A 13,106-nucleotide genomic window follows, 5' to 3' on the forward strand; every position below is an offset into this window, starting at 1 on the left:
TCGAACCTGGGACCTTTCAGTCCACAGGCTGATGCTCTTTCCACTCAGCCAAACCAGTTAGGGCTGGGAGAATTTCTTTTCCTTGGATATTGTAGGTAGAAAACTCCTGGCCTAACTAAGTCAAAATATTCATATTCTATACTACTTTGTAAATTAAACATAGTTGGTCAATTCAGATTCACCATTCTTGACAGTTAAATATATTGTTTTATTTATTTATAATAAATATTTACCTATCTAAAATATTTAATAAAGAACTAAGATCAAACAGAGCTGATGTTTCCTTAGACTGCTCCTCCGCAGGCACAGTGGTTGTTGACATTCTGAATGATTAGTGCCGGGGCTACACAGCTTGCAAGGCATTTTCCACATCATCCGGGGATACAGCCCATGGAGCTTACCTGTTGTCACACCGTGGACCACTCCTTCCTTGGTTCTGGAGCCTATAAAATCAAACAAATTCATAAACATAAGTCTCAAACTGGACTTACATTGCTAATAGCTCATTTTAAATACAACTAATCCAAACAAAATTTCAACCTGTAGAAGCCCAAACACAAAGATATCCTCGAGGCCAAAAGACCCAAACCAAGGAAATTCAGCTATCACTACAAGTAGAAGGAAGGAAAGCTCACAGGAGGCTTTCTCCAATTAAGTTTTTAGTGCACATGATGCCTTTTATCCCACTGTGTCCCACTTCACATATCAACTTACAGAGGTGGGGATGAGATAATGCTGGGTGAGTGGAAAGATGATTTTAGATTCAGAACTGTGGCAGCTTTACTAAAGTCCAGCACAACCAAGATTAGTTCACCCATGAAACACAAGTAGAAGGGGTAGGGAAAGAAAGAATCATAATCGGTGTTGAACACCTATTATGTAAAAGTCATTTTATATCTCATCTTATTTGATATTTGTAACATTTCTCATAGGTATATTATGCTTATTTTATATATGAAGAAATTACAAGTAAACGTTAAATGATTTTTCTGAAGTTGCATAGGTAATAACTGGCTACAAGCACATTCAAATCAAGGTCTCAATGATTCTCATGTTCTTTCCACTAAGCCAGGTAAACCTTTAGAAGGAATTGAGTATTTTATCATTCAAGTATTACTAACACTAGTTTCAAGATGGCAAAAGAGAGGAACTTCCTCCAAATTTTGACCACCTTTTATACAAATAATGTATTAATATTTTTATTAAAACTAAGTTTGTTAATAATTTTATTTATATGTTCTCTAATATTAGCATTTTCAGTGTAATTCATACCAGTTTTCTAATAAAATATTTTTGGAGAAAAATAATGGATTGGAGATTCACTATACCAGTGGTCGGCAAACACATTAGTCAACAGAGCCAAATATCAACAGTACAACGATGGAAATTTCTTTTGAGAGCCAAATTTGTTAAACTTAAACTATATAGTTAGGTATATTGTTATTAACTTAATTAGGGTACTCCTAAGGCTTAGGAAGAGCCACACTCAAGGGGCCAAAGAGCCGCATGTGGCTCGCGAGCCACAGTTTGCCGACCACGGCATACAATAAGTCAAATAATGTAATTCTATCAGACATAGAAGAATATAAAGAAATGAAGAAAAAATATGTGTATATTTAAACTTATCTTTGGATATTAAGCTGCTTACCAATCTTTAGTTTTAAAATGCACTGTTTTGCAAACCCTTACTAAGTATGCTAGAAATACCTGTAAACACATTTCAAATAAAGGAAAAAAGTGTAAGGGAGCCTCAGTTTCCTTATCAATAAAATTCATATGTAAGATTAATTAAATAATCTCTGAGAAGCTGGTTCTTAAACTGGAGTGAGTACAGCAGAATTAACTGGGTGGAAGATAGATAAAAATGCTGGCGACTGAGTCAGAGCCTCAAATACTCAGTAAATGTACAAATATTTGCATTTTTAACAACCCTCATGATCTAAAGCAGGTAATTCATAGGTCAAATCTAGGAAACACTGGTTTGAGGCAATTTCTAGTTCCAAATTTATGTAAAACTTTAGAAGTACACATTAATGATTTCAATAATATGATGTTCGATAAGTTGATCTAAATTAATATGCAGAAAAATATTGAACATGTTCATTAAATATATTTATGAAAATATATTGATATGATATTAAGTAAAATTTGCATGCATCATATTTAAATTCCCATTATACAAAACATTCAAGGAAAGTTTTTAATAATTTAATAAAATTATATATATATATGTATATATATATTTAAGAACTTTCAATTTTTGAATATTTAAGATCTCCAATAAAAGTAAAACATAAAGGAGCATTTGAGATCTTGCTCCCCAGCATATGTCATCAATTTTGGATCAAATGGACTCATAAAAATTCTCAAAAAAAAATAAACTATAGTTTTGTACTTATGAACATAAGCTCTGGATTCAGATTTTCTTGGATCATAAAATCATATAAATGAAATTGTACAGATGTTAAATATGTTACAGAATATAGGATAGTATTTTATATATATACAAATACATACATATACACACATGCATACATACAGGGTGTCCCAAAAAATGTATACACATTTAACAGCTGATAGCTTAATTGTGAAAATGAAATATATTTTAATAAACACTGCCTTTAAAATTATTCAAAGTGTGTGTATACATTTTCTTGGGACACACACACACACACACACACACACACACACACACGATGTTGTGTGTCTGTGTGTGTGTCTCTGTGTGTGTGTCCGTATGTGTGTGTCTGTCTCTGTGTTTGTCTCTGTGTGTGTCTGTATGTGTGTGTGTCTGCGTGCGTCTGTGTGTGTCTGTGTGTGTCTCTGTGTGTGTGTCTCTGTGTGTGTGTCTGTGTGTGTGTCTCTGTGTGTGTGTCTGTGTGTGTGTCTGTGTGTCTGTATGTGTCTGTGTGTCTGTGTGTGTGTGTCTGTGTGTGTCTCTGTGTGTGTCTGTGTGTCTGTATGTGTGTGTGCCTGTATGTGTGTGTGTCTGTGTGTGTCTCTTTGTGTCTCTGTGTGTGTCTGTGTGTCTGTATGTGTGTGTCTCTGTGTGTGTTTCTGTGTGTCTCTGTGTGTGTCTCTGTGTGTGTCTGTGTGTCTGTATGTGTGTGTCTGTGTGTGTCTGTATGTGTGTGTGTGTCTGTATGTGTGTGTGTGTGTCTGTATGTGTGTGTGTGTGTGTGTGTTTCAGGCAATGCTCACTTTGAATAGTATTATGAGATCATAAAATGACTATGTACAAGCTGAATTGAAGTTGTGGAATGTGATCTTAAAAATCAATGATAAAAATTACAATTAATCAATTAATCAGTGGTAAAAATTAGCATTGTTCCATGACCTTTACCATTTTTTGTTAAAACACTAAAAGCTCTTAGTCATTTATAAATGCAGAGGAATAAAATTAGTAAAACTAATATTTACTTAGTATATTATAATTCAATATATTGAGAATAAATGTTTTATTTATTTGTAAAAAATTTAACAAGTAGTTTAAACACTGCATGTATTCTTATTCTCATTGTATAACTTCCTATATAGAGCAACACCTTTCCTAAACCTTAGTTGTAAATTAGTAAATTTGGATCAATTTCTAAATTGTTACCCTTTGTACTTTTTTTTTTTAAATATATTTTATTGATTTTTTACAGAGAGAAAGGGAGAGAGATAGAGAGTTAGAAACATCGATGAGAGAGAAACATCGATCAGCTGCCTCCCGCACATCTCCCACTGGGGATATGCCCGCAACCCAGGTACATGCCCTTGACCAGAATCGAACCTGGGACCCTTCAGTCCGCAGGCCGACGCTCTATCCACTGAGCCAAACCGGTTTCGGCTACCCTTTGTACTTTTAATGTCATCATATGTCTCTGTTCTTTTAAAGTGAGGTGTTTTTGGGGACCACTTCCTCTGGGGCATCTTCACCATATTCATCACAACCGCTTTTATGTGCATGTCGATCCTTTCAGCTTCAATAAGTTCCTCTGGCTGCACATCTAGAGTCTCTTGAACTATAGTGATGTCAATATTCCCACAGTCAGCTACTTCATCCATAAATAAATTTATGTTTGAATCAAATTTTACTTCCAGCATTTTTCACTTTCTTTGCTACACTTGCATCATTTAGGGCCAATTTCCTAATTCAATTATACATTTTTGTAAAATATCACATGGGTGTTAAATAACCATGAGCTTTGCTGTCTATATGAACTGACTAGCAGATGTGACCAATCACCAATAGGCATTGGAAGAAGCAATGTGATTTGGTCATGTATCACAGTGGGTTTCTGTTATTTATGTAGTGACTGTGGACTGAAGAGCTAAGAGCAGGGTTTGTATTTTATGCAGTCACTCACAGTTCATGTGTCATGGTAACAGAAATTTGAACTGTGTTGTTAGGGACTCATGTTATTTAATTAACTGTAGTTACTGAATCCATGTATCCTGGAACTATATTAAGTGAAAACAGCCTGTATTAGAGAGAATATTTCCAATCACTAACCACCTGTCCCTCTTTGCAACCCATATGTTTAAAAATGACTAGTAGAAAGAAATGTTTAACAGGGGTCTGTAGTCTTCCCTCTCTTCCTCAGTAGTACCTGAGAATTTGACCTTTGGCTAAGTCATGGAATGTATCCTGAGTTAAAGATAAATGAGAATCTTGATAATATTGCTTCTTATCAAACAAATGACCTATTGTTTACTGTCAATAATTTATTAGTATCTAATTAATAATTAAGCTTTAATTGTTGAGTAACCAGTAATTTTAAAAATATTGCTACAAAATAGGTGCCAAGTGGCTATGTGACTAGAAAAATATGAAAGCTGAAGGGACATAACTACTAGTAATTTTCCTGAGCTGAGGTGGCCTACACGCATCCCATCCTCTCCCTCAGTTCACAAAACTGCAGAGTGAAAAAGGTTGGAAGTAATGACCAGTTGCCAGAACTCAACTACGCTGTTCATGTTGACTTTATCAACTTGGTGCAGGTGAGACATATTGTGAGAATTTTATACCAATCCATACTCACAACCACTACTGCTTAGTAAGCAAAGTGGTGTTAGAACATTTTTAAAGATTATTTTCTTCCTTGACTGTTATAATACTTATCATTATATAAAGGGAACCATCTGCTTTTGAATTTGACTCTCAATTTATAATTTCTCAGCCATTTGACTGAGAATATCTTTGTCTATTAAATTGAAATATATTGATTGAAAACTTGTGTGTATCACTCAAAAAGAAAAATCATAAAAATAACATTGATTCTTATGATAGTTCTTTAATTAATCAAAAGATAGTTCCTGCCCTAGCTGGTTTGGCTCAGTGGATAGAGCATTGGCCTGCAGACTGAAGGGTCCTGGGCACATGCCTGGGTTGTGGGCTCGGTCCCCAGTAGGGGACCAATGATTGATCAATGATTCTCACTCATCATTGATGTTTCTCTCTCTCTCCCTTCCTCTCTGAAATCATTAAAAATATTTTTTAAAAAGGTAGTTGCCAAAATTATTCTATATAATAAAAGGCTAATATGCAAATCAGCCGAATGGTGGAATGACTGGTCGCTATGACATGCACTGACCACCAAGGGGCAGATGCTCAATGTAAGAGCTGCCCTCCACCTGCCCCCCCCCCCGTCCCTGCCCCCCAGGTGCTCAGTGCATTCCCACAGAGGGAGCACTGCTCAGCCAGAAGCCGGACTCAGGGCTGGCAAGTGCAGCGGTGGTGGTGGGAACCTCTCCCACCTCCGCAGCAGCACTAAGCTGGCAGGCAGACATCCCCTGAGGGGTCCTGGATTGGGAGAGGGCACAGGCCGAGCTGAGGAATGCCCCCCTCTCCCCCATCGCTCCCCCCCACCCCCCCAGTGCATGAATGTCGTGAACCAGGCCTCTAGTAATACTACAAAGGAAAAAAATTACTTTTTCATGAGGTTTATGAAAGTGCGCAAAACTTTTTTAGCCACAATAAAATTAGAATTTTTTCTTTAGTCACTTCCAATTTTCCAAACTAGTAATTGATAATAGGTTTTGTAAGGATAAAAATATATATGTTGACTAAGTAATTATTCTGTTGGAGAACTTATTTGATAATAACCATGGCTCCTTCATATAAAAGTATGTTTTACAAAAATCCTCAACAAAATATTAGCGAATCAAATACAACAATGTATAAAAGAATTAAACACCAGAACCTAATGGAATTAATTCCAGGTATGCAAGGCTGGTTCAACATTTGAAAATTAAAGTAATTCATCATATCCACAGGTTTAAAAGACAAGTCACATAATGATATCAATAGAAGCAAAAATGTATTTGACAAAATGCAAAATTCATGAAAAATATGATAAAATTCATGACAAAAACACCCAGTAAACTAGAAATAGAGGGTAACTTCCTCAACTTGATACAGAATATTTATAAGAAACCTACAGCTAACATTATATTTCATGGTGAGAGACAAAGAGCTTTCCTACTAAGACCAAGACTAAGGCAAAGATATCCCTCTTTCATCAATCCTTTTTAACATCATGCTGGAAGTCCAAGCTAATGCAGTAAGACAAGAAAACTAAATAAAAAGTATACAGAATGTGAAAGAAGAGAAAAACTGTCCTCATTCACAGATAACATGATAGTCTATGTAGAAATCCAAAAGAATAATTTTAAAAAATAACTCCTAAAACTAATAATTAATTTTAGCAAGATTGCACATGAGGTTAACAAATAAATGTCAATTACTTTCTTATATACTAGCAATGAGCAAGAGTAATTTGAAATTAAAAACACAATTCCTTTTACATTAGCACCATAAAGATAAAATTCTTGGGTATAAATTTAACAGTATATAAGATCTGTACAAGTTTTGGTTAATAAAATCAACTAAATTAATATAGAGATACTACTGGCCTGGTGCATGGATTCATGCACATTGAAAGGAAATTAATTAGAAGGTGGTCTGTAGGGCGGAATTGGGAGAGATGGGCTGGACATGCCCTGGAGCCAACCTCCCTAGTCCCTCCCTGGCTGGCTGTACCTGGGGCAGCGCCACAGCAAGAAGGGTATCTGTGGAGTGAGTGGGATCCCTCCAGCAGGTGGGGGTCCCTCGGCCAGGCCTGCAGGGATCGTGCCGAAACCAGCTCTCTGACATCCCCTGAGGGATCTGGAGTGCAAGAGGGCACTCTGCAAAGTTGCTGTTGCTCAGCAGCTCCTGCGTTGAGAGTCTGCCCCCGGTGGTCAGTGCACATCATACCTACCAGCCGGTTGGATGGTTGGTTGGTCGCTTAGCATTTTATATATATATATACAGATTCTTTGGTCATTAATAGGAAGATTCAATATTGTCAATATGTTAAATGTTCCTGACTTGATCTATAGTTCAGTTCAGTCTCAATCAAAATCCCAAGAAGTTATTATGTGGATGTTGACAAAAAGATTCTAGTTTATGTGGGGAGACAAAAGGTCCAGAACAGCCAATACAATATTGAAGGAGAATAACGAAGTTAGAGGACTGACACTATCTGACTTTAAGACTTACTATAATGCTAGGGAGTGGAATTGGCAAAAGAATAGACAGATCAATGAAACAGCCCCAAAATAGAACTGCATAAATATAGTTAACTGATTTTTGACAAAAGCATGAAGGCAATACAATGAGCACAAATAATCCTTTCAACAAATGATCCTGGAACAACTGGAAATCTACATGTAAAAACAAAAACAAAAAGGAATCTAGACAGAGACTTTATACCTTTCACAAAACAACAATAATAAAAACCCTCAAAAGGTATTACAGCTCTAAATGTAAGATGCAAAACTATAAAACTCCAAGAATGTAGCATAGGAGAAAACCTCCATGACCTTGAGTATGGCAATGACTTTTTAAATACAACACTGAAGAGGCAATCCATGAAAGAATCAATTAAGTAGGCTTCATTAAAATTTCTGCCCTGGGATAAATAGAGCACAGAAGATTTGTAGGGCATTGAACTACTCTGTATAATACTATAATGATAGATACATGTCAATATACGTTTGCCCAAACCTACATAATGTACAACACCAAGAATGAACTGAAAGGTAGACTATGGACTCTGGGTTATAATGCTCTGTCAATTAATTCATTAATTGTAACAAATGTACCACTTTGGTGAGGGATGTTGATAATATGGGAAGCTATGTATGGGTAGGGTTAGGGGGTACATAGGAAACCTTTGTACCTTTTTCTCAATTTTTCTATGAACCTATAACTGCTCTAAATAATAAAGTGTTTAAATTTTTTAAAGTATGCTTTGTTACTCATATGTTTTGTTTTATCATGACATTCTCACAAAAACTCTGCAAGGTAGGTGCATTTGTCTAAATTGTATTTTTACAAGTGAGAGAAGTGGTACTGAGAAATGTAAATAACTTCCCTAGTACCCTAGAGGTAATAAGTGGTGTAGTCTGGACTAGAATTTACTTTTGTCTAATATAAAGTTTATGTTCTACTTTACCAGGAGTCAGAAAACTATAGCCTATGAGGTATATTAACTCACCACCAGTTTTGATAATAATAAAGTTTTATTGGAACACAGTCACACTAAGTATTGTCTACGGCTACATTCACATGACAACAGCAGAGCTGAGCAGTTGAGACAGAGATATTATGGCCTACAAACGTATTATTTAAACCTTTACATAAAAAGTTTACCAACAGTTGTACAATACCATTATGTCTTCTCATAGTCATTTCTCATCCTAAGTTCTGTGTTTGAGTTCAACTTTTAATTAGATGACAACTAATAAATAATTTATAGAACATATTCTATTTTAAATACCATAATAGGCATTGAAGATGACTTTTTAAAAAATATGACATGTAAAAAAATTACTATTTTATATAATAATCTTAGAATGAGTAACAGAATCTCTGAAAATAAAATTTTATTTATCCAAACTCATAAATAACAATGAAAATAAATAAAAAGTTTTCCAGATAAGAAAAACCTGTTCATTACCTAGAAAAGAGCAAATGTATTAATTTAATATTCAATAGTTTCTGGATTCACTAAAAACTTGTGGCGGGCTGGCACGGCCATGGCATACTCAGCCCCACATTGGGCGCCTTATGTGCCACGCCAGCTCAGCCAGGTTCGGTGAGCCTGAGTGGGGGCGGTGAAAGATGGAGAAAAGACAGACAAGAGAATGAAAGCTGGGTCTGGGTGGGACGCCGTCCTCTCTGATGGAGAGCCAGCGACAGCGCCACGGACCATAAGCTGTGCCTTTATTTTATAGCCAGAGTCCACTAGGCAAAGTAAGGGCGTGGTCAAGATGTTTACAACATTCTCATGGGTTTCGATCCTACTCAATTACATGCACCTGAACTCTATCAAGCCCACATCACTCAGACACGTGGGGCCACGTGTTCGGATCATAGGTTCAAGCTTACAACTACTATAGCTGTTGGCTATAATTGTGCTGGGAGGGCTCTGCGACTTGCATGTGGCAATGAGAGGACTGTGCCCTCTCATTAGTTTGAGGCTTGAACCTGTCTAAACACTGTAGCCGCTCTCCACAAAAACTAATCAAGTGAATGTTATTATTATAAAGAAACTTTAAAGTTACTAAGTTATAAAGTAACTGAAATCAAAGACTATTTGTAAGCATGCAGTTGCACGATTTGGAAAACTGAGGACAACTATAAAGATATTGATTACCTGCATGTCACTATTCAGTATTACAAATTCCATCTAAAAAGACATAATTTACACTTCACAAGAAAAAACTTGAAGTTAACTTATCAATGTTGTTCTCTTGTAACACCTTAATTCAATGAGTTCCTGAAAATGTTCTAAGATCATGTAAGTAATTAAACTGAAGATTTGTGTAAAGATCAACCAATATAAAGAGTCTATAAACCATGAGAAAAAAATAATATGAGAAACATCCATAAAAATCATTCTAAGAATAACTTTTCTTCAGCCCATCCATATTGGAGACAGTGTAGCATTCTTTCACCCCACAGATATGGGCATAGAACCCTACACCACTCACTAGGCTCATCCCCCACCTTCCTGCTCATCCTGTGGCTACTGCTGCTACAGGGCCCAACAGAGACTGTGGAAGAACTCAGAGGAGAAAGAGGAGAGGTGAAATGGGCAGTGTGTGCATGTGTGCATTTATGTGCATGTATGCATTTATGTCCCTGTGGATAAGTGTTTATATATGTGTGTCTGTTTCTTTCCCAAAGAATCTGAAGTTTGTAAAATAATATTCAGTCTAACATAGTTTAAGATAAGAAAAAGGGAGTCAAGGTCTTCATGAATGCTCCAAGGTGGGGATTTAGGGAAAGGTACAGATGATAAGCATCAATCTCATTGCTTATTTTGTGTATCATTTGAGAAATGAACTATATAAATGTCGCTGAGATGTTACTAGCATTCCTCAAGTACTTTCTTGAGTTCTTGGTCTCCAGCTTGTCAAGTGATCTCGGGGAATCACTCCACCTAAGACATTTCTGTCCTTTCCTTTTCAGGTCTCTTGGCAGGTACCCCGGGACCATATCAAAGTCTTTAAAAAAAAAAAAGAATGCTCTAAAATTAGCAAATATTCTTCATAATGACAAAGAAACCAAAAACCCCGGAATGATTTAGATTCTTAAAAATATTGTTGATTATATATTGAAATACTGATTTTAAAAAAAAACCCTCCAAAACAGTCATTTATGCACATAAACATTTTTTTTAAAAAAGAAACAAAAAAAGTCCTTGGCATTATTGCAAAATTCAGTAATCTAGGGGGGGGAGGGGGACACACAAAAGATTACACTCACTTTTTACTATTAGCTCAAATATACACATTTATCTACCCACACATAACTGACTCCATCCATCCTTTTGACAAGTGATGACGTAAAAATGAATCAAGGGAGAAATATCAGCATTTAGAGCATCAATCATCCTAACTCATCAGTCATAAATAAATATAAAAATGACACTCGGGGCTCACCTACCTACATAGAGAACACCGTCTCTTGTCTTTCCTGCTGCTTCTGCCACACCCTGTTTGGTTTTCTCAGCAGCAGCCACGACTCCCTCCTTGGCCTTTGACAGTCCTTTCATGAATGCATCCATGGCTAATGAATTCCTTTACACCACTCTGCATAACACAAAATACATTTTGAAGAGAACTTTGGGGTAAAACAAAACTAGAAACACCCTGAAAGATCAGTAGAACTCCCAAAAGTGTGAGGCTCTTTGAAGTGCACCCTTATTTCCACCATTGGACAAAGCCTTTTTTTAGCTTTTGCATTAAAAATTGAGCATACCCCATCCATCTTGGCTAGTCCAAGTCTAGCTGCCTAGACATGGATTGGGATGAATCATCTCAGCTGTTCTCACTGCATTTCCCAAGTGGAGTTGCAGGAAAAGATGGACCCCTCTCTCAACTTCCCAGGGTCCAAAAGCTGACAGTGTGAGTTAGAAGTACGTTCAGAAGACAGATCACAGGGAAAGAAAGGGAGCTGGAGGCGTGGGGTCAGGGACTCTCTGAAAATGAACCCCAGAAGAGATCTAATTGGCAGTCCGGGAACGGGGAGGGAAGAGACCTGCGCACCCTGGGTGTGGCTGAACCTCAGGCCAACGGGGAGCCCACCCGCACTGGCTCTAATCCACCCCACCAGCCACCCCAGCCCCAGCTATCTACCCAGAACAGGCGCCGGGCCCTGCCCGCCCGCCCGCAGCCAAGAGACGCGCTCCCGCCACCGCAGGGGGCGTTCTCCGAGCTCGCGTCCAACCGCTCCCGCACCTGTTAACCCCTTAACCTGTTGACTTACCCTGCTTGCACTTCCATTTAACTAGTTGCCCAACACAGCTCGTTTTCGGAGAGAACCGAGAGGGACGAGCGGGGGGTTAAGGCGAGAGAGAAAGTTGGATGCTCTCGCTCCCTCCAGCACCCTCGCTTTTCCCGAAGGAAAAGCTGCTCTAGGAGAAGCCTGACCTCTCAGCCTGGGAGAGGAAGGCAATGTCGGTAGCGGGAGGAAAGCCTGGTCAACTTACTTTCCGCAGGCTCAGCGCAGGGAAAAGGACCCCGGGGGTCCTCCGGCCGCGCAGCCCCCGCCAGGTGTCGCGGAGACGCCCCTCCGCGCGGGCAGGGTGCGCCAGGACGCACCAAGCTGCCCCTTCGGAAGCACAGGCGCTTACCTCGGTCCCTCTGCTGCCCAGGCGTCCGACTCCCCCTTCCCTCTTCAGAACATTAAACAATCCCCAAATAGGATTTCCACGGGAAGAGGGGGGACTCGGAGCGCATCAGGAGGGCAGAGGCGGCACCCGGAGGGGGTGGTCCCCAGAGCGTGCTGCAGGCGGCACAGCCCAGCGTGGAGAGGCTGGGGTCGCGGAGGGCGAGCCCACGAACCGGTCGTCGAATTGCCACTCCCTGTCCCCAGCACGAGAGGGTCCCGGAGAAACAGACGGGGGTCGGGAGGGAAGGCGGGAGAGAGCGAAGGATGCTAAAGGCCAGGCTCGGTCCCGGGTCTGCTCTAAAGCCAGCACCCACCTCACCCCGCGTCGCCGCTCGCGGTCGCTCGCTCCCTTTCTTGGGTCCCCTTCTCTCGTCGGGATCTTCCTCCTCCTCCTCCTCCTGCTCCTCGTTTCCCTCCTCCCTCCCCTCCACTCGCCACCCCCGCGGCTGATTTGTCAGCGCCTCTCCCCGCCCCTCGCCCCGCGCCAGCTGCGCTTCACTCCGCTCCTCGGATGGGGGTGGGGGTGTGGCTGGGGGGCAGGCTGTACCTCAGCTCCAGGCAGGAAGGTGGGGGTGTTCTGCGCTTCGCCTCAAGTTCAGGGTCACGGGGACTCTCGTGGCGATCCAAGCGGTTAGGATTGGGCTGACATCTCCCACCTCCTCCTCCCCTCTCCGCCTCTCCTTCTGGCTCCTCACGGGGACCCCTACGTCAGAGCCAACCTGGGGGCGCGGGGTCTGGGGATCCACCACCAAAGGTAGAGCCGATCTCTGGGGAGCTGCTGAGGAGGCGGGAGGCTCCGAAAGGCGCTCCCAGCCGCACCACCTGGAGCACGCTTCCCTCCGGTGGCTCAGATCTGATGGATGGTCATAGGACACAAGGTTAAGGCTGCTTTTGC

At 40.0% G+C, this 13,106-nt stretch overlaps 1 protein-coding gene across 4 annotated transcripts in view; it reads right to left on the reverse strand.

Annotated features, from left to right (window-relative positions):
• The window catches only part of SNCA (synuclein alpha), a 99,896-nt gene extending 87,247 nt beyond the window's left edge, over positions 1 to 12,649 (reverse strand). Inside the window, exons 1-3 of one of the 4 annotated variants that reach the window (XM_036339661.1) lie at positions 12,526 to 12,649; positions 10,985 to 11,130; positions 402 to 443 (exon numbers count right to left, since the gene is read on the reverse strand). In XM_036339661.1, coding sequence (XP_036195554.1) covers positions 402 to 443; positions 10,985 to 11,105 — 163 coding nt within the window. In that variant the 5' untranslated portion in view covers positions 11,106 to 11,130; positions 12,526 to 12,649. Of the gene's footprint in view, positions 1 to 401; positions 444 to 10,984; positions 11,131 to 11,299; positions 11,440 to 12,525 lie in introns of those variants that run through there. The other 3 variants (XM_036339634.1, XM_036339651.1, XM_036339644.1) reach the window with 3 other exon arrangements.
• Between the last annotated feature and the right edge of the window lie 457 nt (positions 12,650 to 13,106).

Source organism: Myotis myotis, unplaced genomic scaffold, assembly GCF_014108235.1.
Source record: "Myotis myotis isolate mMyoMyo1 unplaced genomic scaffold, mMyoMyo1.p scaffold_m19_p_1, whole genome shotgun sequence".
Lineage (NCBI taxonomy): Eukaryota > Metazoa > Chordata > Mammalia > Chiroptera > Vespertilionidae > Myotis > Myotis myotis.